Source organism: Borostomias antarcticus (genome assembly GCF_949987555.1).
Source record: "Borostomias antarcticus genome assembly, chromosome: 26".
NCBI classification, from domain to species: domain Eukaryota; kingdom Metazoa; phylum Chordata; class Actinopteri; order Stomiiformes; family Stomiidae; genus Borostomias; species Borostomias antarcticus.
Genome location: NC_140259.1, coordinates 5429568 through 5440999, shown reverse-complemented (window position 1 = coordinate 5440999; position 11432 = coordinate 5429568). Strand labels below are relative to the sequence as shown.

Here is an 11432-nt window from a genome sequence, read left to right as displayed (position 1 = left end):
TGTGTCGAGAATTCAGCAGCTGAAAGTGAGACAAAAGGAATGTGAGGTGAACAGAGAAGAGCAGACAGTTGTGGACACACATGGATAACTATGAACACAGTGAATATCTATCTGCTTCAGAGTGACCAAGCCGGTGAGGAACTCAGGCTACAGCTCAGGATACTCAACCTCAATCTCGTCATCAACGGAAGGACGCGTGTCACAGGAAGTATGCATGTAATTTAAATTACATCCAGCAACAAAGGCATAATAGAGCTATGTTTCATGCGTGGCGGTGACGTGTGATTGGCTGAAACTGACGTGTGATTGGCTGAAACAGTGCAGAGAACAGGGCCAGGGTCAGCTCCAGCTGAGCCACTGTTGCATGATGGGAAGTCATGTAAGGCTTCGTGTCATGTGACCGGCACGCTCTGCGGTCCACCGATGCCGCCGCCCTCGTGAGGAAAGGGTAGGAACTGCACCTTGGGCACGGCGAGGGCGGAGTTATTCCTCCTCATGGCGCCCCCGCTGGCCACCGCCCCCCCTGCCCCGGCGCTCTTCCTCATGGAGTTGTTGCGTCTCATGGAGTTGCGCTTGCGGAGCGAGTTCTGGTGCGACAGCTCGCTCTTCTGCAGCGTCTGGATCAGGATGGACGGCTTCTCGTCCAGCTCGCGGGCGCTGCAGCGGGGCGTGGCCACCTTCACCGTGTTGCCGAACTTGGAGTAGTCCACCGAGTACACGCCCTCCTCCTCCGCCACGATGGGCACGAAGCGATGGCCCCACTGGATCTCCTCGGACACATAGGAGGTGCGCGCCTGCGTGGTGATGCCCGTGGTCTCCACCACGCCCTCCAGGATCACGATGACCTCCAGGTCGCTGCACTGCAGCTCCATGGCCGACAGGTCGTAGAGTGGACTGGGGGGGGGGCAGATCAAACACAATGTAACTTTAACGGAAGCACATTTTTTAAAACGCCATCATGTTTCCACACAATTTTGCTCCTAACCTCCTGTCTCATAACCTCCTGATCTGTAAGGGAACATAGAGGACAGACAGGTGAGAGAACCTTCTCTGTCTCTCTGTGTCTGCATGTCCGCCGGCGTCTGACCTCACCTGTTCTTGTCGATCACGTGGCAGATGATGAGCGGCGCCAGCAGGAAGACGCTGTTGCTGGCCAGGTCGCTCTCCGTCTGCACGTCGATCTGGTGGATGGGGATGACCTCGCCCTCGGGCGTGGTGGTCTTCCTCACCACCTGCAGGCGGACCGCCGCCCCGATGATCATGCTCTTGCGCAGGTCGCCGATGCGGATCATGAAGCAGAGGCGGTTGTTGCGCACGGCGATGACGGCCTGCCGGCTGAAGATGAGCGTCTCGGCGCGGTGGTGCGACTGGGCGGTCTTCATGAAGATGCAGCCCAGCATGATGGCGTTGATGATGAGGCTGGCGATGTTCTGCACGATCAGGACGGCGATGGCGGTCGGACACTGCTCCGTGATCATGCGCCCGCCGAAGCCGATGGTCACCTGCACCTCAATGGAGAAGAGGAAGGCGGAGGTGAAGGACCTGGGGGGGACAGAGAGGGGGGGGGGGGGGGGGAGAGGAGGGGGGAGGGGAGTGAGGGAGGTGGAGGAGAGGAGGGGAGTGAGGGAGGTGGAGGAGAGGAGGGGGGACAGAGAGGGGGGGGGGGAGAGGAGGGGGGAGGGGAGTGAGGGAGGTGGAGGAGAGGAGGGGGGAGGGGGGAGGGGGGAGGGGAGTGAGGGAGGTGGAGGAGAGGAGGGGGGAGGGGAGTGAGGGAGGTGGAGGAGAGGAGGGGGGAGGGGAGAGGGGGGAGGGGAGTGAGGGAGGTGGAGGAGAGGAGGGGGGTGAGGGAGGTGGAGGAGAGGAGGGGGGAGGGGAGTGAGGGAGGTGGAGGAGAGGAGGGGGGAGGGGAGTGAGGGAGGTGGAGGAGGGGGGAGGGGAGTGAGGGAGGTGGAGGAGAGGAGGGGGGAGTGGAGTGAGGGAGGTGGAGGAGGGGGGAGGGGAGTGAGGGAGGTGGAGGAGGGGAGGGGGGAGGGAAGTGAGGGAGGTGGAGGAGAGGAGGGGGGAGGGAAGTGAGGGAGGTGGAGGAGAAGAGGGGGGAGGGAAGTGAGGGAGGTGGAGGAGAGGAGGGGGGAGGGAAGTGAGGGAGGTGGAGGAAAGGAGGGGGGAGGGGAGTGAGGGAGGTGGAGGAGAGGAGGGGGGAGGGGAGTGAGGGAGGTGGAGGAGAGGAGGGGGGAGGGAAGTGAGGGAGGTGGAGGAGAGGAGGGGGGAGGGAAGTGAGGGAGGTGGAGGAGAGGAGGGGGGAGGGGAGTGAGGGAGGTGGAGGAGAGGAGGGGGGAGGGGAGTGAGGGAGGTGGAGGGGGGAGGGGAGTGAGGGAGGTGGAGGAGAGGAGGGGGGAGGGGAGTGAGGGAGGTGGAGGGAGGAGGGGAGTGAGGGAGGTGGAGGGGGGAGGGGAGTGAGGGAGGTGGAGGAGAGGAGGGGGGAGGGGAGTGAGGGAGGTGGAGGAGAGGAGGGGGGAGGGGAGTGAGGGAGGTGGAGGGGGGAGGGGAGTGAGGGAGGTGGAGGAGAGGAGGGGGGAGGGGAGTGAAGGAGGTGGAGGAGAGGAGGGGGGAGGGGAGTGAGGGAGGTGGAGGAGAGGAGGGGGGAGGGGAGGGGAGTGAGGGAGGTGGAGGAGAGGAGGGGGGAGGGGAGTGAGGGAGGTGGAGGGGGGAGGGGAGTGAGGGAGGTGGAGGAGAGGAGGGGGGAGGGGAGTGAGGGAGGTGGAGGAGAGGAGGGGGGAGGGGAGTGAGGGAGGTGGAGGAGAGGAGGGGGGAGGGAAGTGAGGGAGGTGGAGGAGAGGAGGGGGGAGGGGAGTGAGGGAGGTGGAGGAGAGGAGGGGGGAGGGGAGTGAAGGAGGTGGAGGAGAGGAGGGGGGAGGGGAGTGAGGGAGGTGGAGGAGAGGAGGGGGGAGGGGAGGGGAGTGAGGGAGGTGGAGGAGAGGAGGGGGGAGGGGAGTGAGGGAGGTGGAGGGGGGAGGGGAGTGAGGGAGGTGGAGGAGAGGAGGGGGGAGGGAAGTGAGGGAGGTGGAGGAGAGGAGGGGGGAGGGGAGTGAGGGAGGTGGAGGAGAGGAGGGGGGAGGGGAGTGAGGGAGGTGGAGGAGAGGAGGGGGGAGGGAAGTGAGGGAGGTGGAGGAGAGGAGGGGGGAGGGGAGTGAGGGAGGTGGAGGAGAGGAGGGGGGAGGGGAGTGAGGGAGGTGGAGGAGAGGAGGGGGGAGGGAAGTGAGGGAGGTGGAGGAGAGGAGGGGGGAGGGGAGTGAGGGAGGTGGAGGGGGGAGGGGAGGGGAGTGAGGGAGGTGGAGGAGAGGAGAGGGAAGTGAGGGAGGTGGAGGAGAGGAGGGGGGAGGGGAGTGAGGGAGGTGGAGGGGGGAGGGGAGGGGAGTGAGGGAGGTGGAGGAGAGGAGGGGGGAGGGAAGTGAGGGAGGTGGAGGAGAGGAGGGGGGAGGGGAGGGGAGTGAGGGAGGTGGAGGAGAGGAGGGGGGAGGGAAGTGAGGGAGGTGGAGGAGAGGAGGGGGGAGGGGAGGGGAGTGAGGGAGGTGGAGGAGAGGAGGGGGGTGTTACGGCTCGCATGCCCTCGCCTCCACAACCGTCTCCCTCTCTCCCCTCTGGGCCCGCTGCGCGCTCGGGGCGTCCTACGCGCTCTACCGCACGTCGCATCAGCCCGGGCATACAACGCTCTGGCTCTCCGGAGTTTCCCCCCACTGCCGGGCGTTCCCCGTCTCCGGCCAGCTCCGCGGACTCGGCAGTCTCCTCCCTCTCCGGTGACGAAGAATCGGATCCCGACATGCCCAGCACATCGGCCCGTGCGCAAAGACAAGAACGGCGCGCTCGTCTCCGACGATGACGCTGGCGCGGCTCTACTCACCGGTTCCCAATTATCATCACCACACCTGTCCCTCGTTCTGCAATCACCTTCAACCTCTACAAGAACCTGGTCTACACTCCACTCATCGCCAGATCTTACCATAATACTCTTGTGGTAAAGTATAGCCTAGCCTACAATCTCCTTACCCGTATTTTGTAGTGGTTTTTCCCGTTCCCCGTTTGTGATTACTCTCACTCACCCTGCCTCCCTTCCTCATCTCTCCAGTTCCTGCCTGACCCACGTCTGTACGATTACCCCGCTCCTGCCTGACCACCGCCTGTACGACCCCGCTCCTGCCTGACCATCGCCTGTACGACAACCCCGCTCCTGCCTGAACATCGCCTGTACGACAACGCTCCTGCCTGACCATCGCCTGTACGACAACCCCGCTCCTGCCTGAACATCGCCTGTACGACAACCCCGCTCCTGCCTGACCATCGCCTGTACGACAACCCCGCTCCTGCCTGACCATCGCCTGTACGACTACCACGCTCCTGCCTGACCATCGGCTGTACGACTACCACATCCCCTTTTTTGATCTTATTAAATCGCCCCTCCGGGCTTTACCGTTCCTTGCCTCCTCCTTTCCTGTTGCGCCTGGGTCCCAAAACCAAACCCTCACAGTAAGATCTGGCCAGTTTGGACCCAGCCAACATGGAGGAGAGACGTGCACCTCCCGGACTACTCCAAGCCCTCCCACGGACCCAAGCTGAGCAACTGCCGCAGGTATCCGCCCAACAGCACGCCCAGGACGAGCGACTGAGGGGCCTCGCTACTCTGGTCTGCACCCTGTCCGACCAGGTCACCGCGGTCAGTGCCCGCCTGGCTCCGTTCCTGAACCCCACCGCTCCACCAAACCGGGAGCCCCATCTCGCCTCCCCGGCCCTCTACGACGGGACGTTCACCCTCTGCCGGGAGTTCCTCATGCAGTGTGAGTACGTGTTTGACCTCCAGCCAAGCATGTACTCCACTGCGTCGGCTCGGATAGCCTACATTGCCAACCTGACCACGGGACGGGCTCGCCGTTGGGTCATGGCGGGTCGCGAGGGCGCAGCTGCCTACATGCAGGACTACACCGCCTTCGTGGCAGAATTCAGGACTGTGTTCGACCACGACGTCCACGGACAGGACGCGGACGCTGCTCTCTCCGCCCTCACCCAGGGTTCCAGCTCAGTAGCGGACTACGCCACGGAGTTCCGCATCCTCGCTGCCCGTTGCTCCTGGAACGAGTCTGCCCTATACAGCGCCTTCCGACGGGGTCTGGGGGACGCCATGAAGGACAGCCTGGCTGGAGGAGACAGACCAGCGACCCTGAACCAACTCGTCTCCCTCTCCATAGCCATAGACGAGCGCCACCGGGAACGCAGGCGCGAGCGGGCGCACCAACACCACAGCGCACCCAGACCGTCTCCGCCTCCCTCTGCCGGTCTCTCTCGGCCTGCCCCGGCCTCCCTCGCCCCCCCAAACACCGCTGGAGAGGAACCCATGCAACTGGGTTGGACCCGACTGACTCCTGCAGAGCGTGAGCACCGGGAACAGAACGAACTATGCATATACTGCGCTAGCCCAGCGCACGCCGTCGACTCCTGTTCCTCTGCACCTCCCAGGGCGGCAAAAAGAGTAGGCTCACTCGCCAGGGGGTACCGAGTAAGCCGGCTCATCCATCCCCTATCCCGGACCCGTGCCGCCAGGTTCACTGTCACCCTCGCCTGGCAGGGGCACACGCTCTCCGTCCCTGTCCACATCGACTCCGGTGCCGACGAGAACTTCGTGGACGTCAAGTTCGCCCACAAAGCGGCGCTCCCTCTCTCCCCTCTGGAGAGGCCCCTCTCGGCTTTCGCCCTGGATGGCCATCCCATGGGTCCCATCACGCACCGGACCCTGCCCCTCACTCTCACAGTCTCGGGTAACCACGTGGAGAACGTCCGCCCCTTCGTCATCCACTCTCCCGACGCTCCGTTCATCTTAGGGAGGCCCTGGCTGGAACTCCATACCCCTCATGTCTGCTGGAGCTCGGGGCGCATCCTCAGCTGGAGCACCACCTGCCACGCCCGCTGCCTCCGAGCTGCTCAGTCCTCCACTCGGGTTGACCGGCCCCGTCCCGCTCCTCCTGACCTCTCCACGGTCCCTTTGATGTACCACGACCTCGGGGAGGCCTTCAGTAAGGAGCGCGCCCGCACACTTCCCCCTCATCGACCCTACGACTGCGCCATCGAGCTCCACCCTGGCGCCCCTCTCCCAGCCAGTCGTCTCTACAACCTCTCCCTCCCGGAGAAAGCTGCCATGGACACCTACATCTCCGAGTGCTTGGCCGAGGGCCTCATCCGACCATCTCGTTCCCAGGTGGCAGCGGGGTTCTTCTTTGTAAAGAAGAAGGGAGGAGACCTGAGGCCGTGCATCGACTACAGGCTGCTCAACAACATCACGGTGAAGAATAAATACCCACTCCCCCTCATGAGCTCCAATTTTGAACCCCTCACCGGTGCCACCATCTTCACCAAGTTGGACCTCAGAAACGCTTATCACCTGGTGCGTATCCGTGAGGGGGACGAATGGAAGACCGCCTTCAAGACCTCCCGTGGCCACTACGAATACCTCGTCATGCCCTTCGGCCTCACCAACGCCCCCGCCGTCTTCCAGGCCCTGATGAACGACGTGCTCAGGGACATGCTGGACGTATTTGTGGTTCTCTACCTGGACGACATCCTTGTGTTCTCCAGGAGCGCTGAGGAGCACGTCCAACACGTCCGCATGGTAATCCAGCGTCTCCGGGAGAACCGCCTATACATCAAGGCGGAGAAGTGCACCTTTCACTCCGCGTCAGTGGAGTTCCTGGGGCTCATTGTGGAGGGAGGCCTGACGCGACCCGACCCCCGCAAAATCAAGACCGTGGTTGAATGGCCTCAACCCTCTACCCGGAGGCAACTCCAGAGCTTCCTTGGCTTCGCAAACTTTTACCGCCGTTTCATACGGGACTACAGCCGGGTAGCAGCTCCCCTCACCCACCTCACCTCATCCCTGCGTCCGTTCATCTGGACACCGGCTGCCAGCGCCGCCTTCTCTGCGCTCAAGGAGCGCTTCACCACCGCTCCGGTCCTTCTCCATCCTGACCCCTCCAGGCAGTTCGTGGTCGAGGTTGACGCATCGGACACCGGCATCGGTGCTGTTCTGTCCCAGCAGTCAGTGGAGGACCAGAAGTTGCACCCCTGTGCCTTCCTCTCCCGCCGGTTCACCCCGGCTGAGGTGAATTACGACATCGGGAACAGGGAGTTGTTGGCGGTGGTGGGGGCCTTGGAGGAGTGGCGCCATTGGCTTGAGGGCGCGGAACACACCACCCTCGTCTGGTCGGACCACAAGAACCTGACCTTCATCCGGGCGGCCAAGCGCCTCAACTCCCGCCAGGCGCGGTGGTCGCAGTTCCTGGGAAGGTTCGACTTCACCCTCACCTTCCGGCCCGGCTCCCGCAACGCCAAGGCCGACGCGCTGTCCCGCCTCCACGCGCCCGAGGCGCCCCCCGCGGAGCCTGAGACCATCCTGCCGACCTCGCGTGTCGTAGGGGTGATCACTATGAACATTGAGGCGGTGGTGAGGCAGGCCCAACGCGCCCAACCCAGTCCGGCCAACGTTCCTCCTCGCCGGCTCTTCGTGCCGGACTCGGTCCGGTCCCGGGTGCTCCAGTGGGGCCATGCCAGCCGGTTTGCGTGCCATCCCGGGGTTCACCGCACCCTCTCCTTCCTGAGCCGACGGTTCTGGTGGCCCTCCATGAGGTCCGACGTCCGGGAGTTTGTGGTCGCCTGTCCCGTCTGCTCCCGCAGCAAGGCGTCCCACCAGCCCCCGGCTGGCCTCCTGCGTCCTCTCCCGGTCCCCAGCCGTCCCTGGTCCCACATCGCCCTGGACTTCATCACCGGTCTTCCCCCCTCCAGGGGCAACACGGTCATCCTCACCGTGGTGGACCGGTTCTCCAAGGCGGTCCATCTGGTGGCGCTCCCCAAGCTCCCGTCCTCTGCGGAGACAGCTGAGCTCCTCGTCCAGCATGTCTACCGGCTCCACGGTCTCCCCGGAGACATTGTCTCGGACCGTGGGCCTCAATTCACCTCCCAAGTCTGGAGGGCCTTCTGCAAGGAGATAGGCGCCACCATCAGCCTCTCCTCTGGCTACCACCCGCAGACCAACGGCCAGGCCGAACGGGCCAACCAGAGCCTGGAGTCCGCTCTCCGCTGTGTGTCGGCTCTCCACCCCACCTCCTGGAGCAAGGACCTGCCCTGGGTCGAATACTCCCTCAATGCCCTGACCAGCGCTGCCACTGGCAGGTCTCCGTTTGAGTCATCCCTCGGGTACCAGCCCCCGCTGTTCTCTCTCCAGGAGTCGGAGGCCTCCGTCCCCTCCGTCCAGGCCCACCTCAGCCGCTGTCGCCGTGTCTGGAGGGAGGTCCGCAGGGCCCTGCTCCGCTCCAACGAGCGCTCCTGCCGCGGTGCCAACCGCCGCCGCACTCCTGCTCCGGCGTATCGGCCCGGTCAACGTGTCTACCTCTCCACTGCTGATCTTCCGCTCCAGGTCCCCTCCAAGAAGCTGGCTCCGCGCTTCTTTGGGCCCTTCGAGATCGACCGTGTCCTGAACCCGGCTGCGGTCCGTCTTAAGCTCCCTGCTTCCATGCGGGTACACCCTGTATTCCATGTGTCCAAGGTCAAACCTGTCTCCTCGAGTCCTCTCATGCCTTCTGCCCCAGCTCCTCCGCCTCCCCAGATGGTCGACGGGCATCCCCAGTGGACGGTTCGGCGGCTGCTGAAGGTGCGCCGCCGGGGTCGGGGGTTCCAATACCTGGCGGATTGGGAGGGGTACGGCCCCGAGGAGTGCAGCTGGATCTCCAGGCAGCTCATTATGGACCCGTCTCTCCTCCGGGACTTCTACCGGGCCCATCCTGACGCCCCCGGTCGGTCGCCAGGTGGCTCCCCTCGGGGGGGGGGTCCTGTTACGGCTCGCATGCCCTCGCCTCCACAACCGTCTCCCTCTCTCCCCTCTGGGCCCGCTGCGCGCTCGGGGCGTCCTACTGGCTCTACCGCACGTCGCATCAGCCCGGGCATACAACGCTCTGGCTCTCCGGAGTTTCCCCCCACTGCCGGGCGTTCCCCGTCTCCGGCCAGCTCCGCGGACTCGGCAGTCTCCTCCCTCTCCGGTGACGAAGAATCGGATCCCGACATGCCCAGCACATCGGCCCGTGCGCAAAGACAAGAACGGCGCGCTCGTCTCCGACGATGACGCTGGCGCGGCTCTACTCACCGGTTCCCAATTATCATCACCACACCTGTCCCTCGTTCTGCAATCACCTTCAACCTCTACAAGAACCTGGTCTACACTCCACTCATCGCCAGATCTTACCATAATACTCTTGTGGTAAAGTATAGCCTAGCCTACAATCTCCTTACCCGTATTTTGTAGTGGTTTTTCCCGTTCCCCGTTTGTGATTACTCTCACTCACCCTGCCTCCCTTCCTCATCTCTCCAGTTCCTGCCTGACCCACGTCTGTACGATTACCCCGCTCCTGCCTGACCACCGCCTGTACGACCCCGCTCCTGCCTGACCATCGCCTGTACGACAACCCCGCTCCTGCCTGAACATCGCCTGTACGACAACGCTCCTGCCTGACCATCGCCTGTACGACAACCCCGCTCCTGCCTGAACATCGCCTGTACGACAACCCCGCTCCTGCCTGACCATCGCCTGTACGACAACCCCGCTCCTGCCTGACCATCGCCTGTACGACTACCACGCTCCTGCCTGACCATCGGCTGTACGACTACCACATCCCCTTTTTTGATCTTATTAAATCGCCCCTCCGGGCTTTACCGTTCCTTGCCTCCTCCTTTCCTGTTGCGCCTGGGTCCCAAAACCAAACCCTCACAGGGGGAGGGGAGTGAGGGAGGTGGAGGGAGGAGGGGAGTGAGGGAGGTGGAGGGGGGAGGGGAGTGAGGGAGGTGGAGGAGAGGAGGGGGGAGGGGAGTGAGGGAGGTGGAGGGGGGAGGGGAGTGAGGGAGGTGGAGGAGAGGAGGGGGGAGGGAAGTGAGGGAGGTGGAGGAGAGGAGGGGGGAGGGGAGTGAGGGAGGTGGAGGAGAGGAGGGGGGAGGGAAGTGAGGGAGGTGGAGGAGAGGAGGGGGGAGGGGAGTGAGGGAGGTGGAGGGGGGAGGGGAGTGAGGGAGGTGGAGGAGAGGAGGGGGGAGGGGAGTGAGGGAGGAGGAGGGGGGAAGAATGGAGAAAGAGAGAGGAAGATTCAGAGAGAGAGAGAGAGAGTGGGGGGGGGGGGGGACATGTCAGAGGAGCAGTCTGTCTACAGAGATCATAACCAGGGTCCTCTCTAACCCTGACCCTGGATCAGCTCCTATCTCAGCCTCTGAGCTATGGGGGTAGGATAATCTGACTTCACGTCTCAACATGAATTAAAGCGCTCTAATCACAGACAAACATATTGGACAACAAGATCCCAGGCTAAGTAGTAGGCTAAAAATGTTTGTGTGCGCGTTCATGAAAGGAATATATAATTTCACTCTGCAATAGAGCAGTTCCAACAGTCAGCAACCTAAACCTTACATCTTTATTGTTTATAAAGTATTGACTACTACTGAGCACGTTTCTAAACTATTGATCACTACTGATCACTCACTTCACGCTCGTGACGCACTGCTCCACGCCGTGGCCGCGCGGTTGGGGTCCAGGTCGCCACGAGCCACCAGACCATGGCGAAGAGCAGCCAGCTGCACAGGAAGGTCATGGTGAAGAGCAGCCAGCTGCACAGGAAGGTCATGGTGAAGAGCAGCCAGCTGCACAGGAAGGTCATGGTGAAGAGCAGCCAGCTGCACAGGAAGGTCATGGTGAAGAGCAGCCAGCTGCACAGGAAGGTCATGGTGAAGATGACCAGCGTGAAGCGCCCTTTCAGGTCCACCAGCGTCGTGAACACGTCCTGCAGGAAGCGGCCCTGCTCGCGGATGTTCTTGTGCGCAGGTTGCAGGAGCCGCTCTTGGCGATGAAGCGCGCTTTGTTCACGCGGTCTCTGAAGACGGGCTTTCTGGGGACCCGCGAGGCCAGGGGCCCCGGCAGGGCGAACTCCTCCGGGATGATGCTCTTTCTCGCCAACATGGTCTCACAGCAGCGTGTCACCGCATTTAGATAAAGTGTGACGGATAGTTGTTGGAGTTGTCCAAAGTTTCGGCTAATTCTGTCACCTGCGGGAGAACATGCTTCGGAGAAGGTGCCAAAACAATCTTTTCAACCGGAAAACTATGTTAATGTCTTTGTGGGAACCCCAGCGGTGTCTTCGGTCCTCTCTCTGGGAGGATTGCGACACGGGAGCGTTCCCAGTCCACCGGGCGCATCCCAACTTCTATTGACGTAGGCTGTCTGTCCGGGGGGGGGGGGCTGCTCCCCTGATCACTTAACGAGCTGGGAAAACACGGATCTGTCTTTCACTCGGGATTTGGTTTTGTCTAGAATTTTGATGTGAATAAGATACATTTAATAAAATGTACTAAAATAAGTAGGTCAG

The 11432-nt window shown here is 62.8% G+C and overlaps 1 protein-coding gene across 1 annotated transcript; it reads right to left on the bottom strand.

Moving 5' to 3' along the window:
* Window positions 1-392: 392 nt before the first annotated feature.
* On the bottom strand, window positions 393-11026 carry LOC311326192 (ATP-sensitive inward rectifier potassium channel 8-like; the record flags this gene model as incomplete). Its single annotated transcript, XM_084459059.1, is given in 7 exon segments — window positions 393-894; window positions 1093-1542; window positions 10554-10582; window positions 10585-10613; window positions 10616-10677; window positions 10783-10891; window positions 10894-11026. Coding segments are annotated over 7 exon segments (1314 nt in total).
* Window positions 11027-11432: the final 406 nt, after the last annotated feature.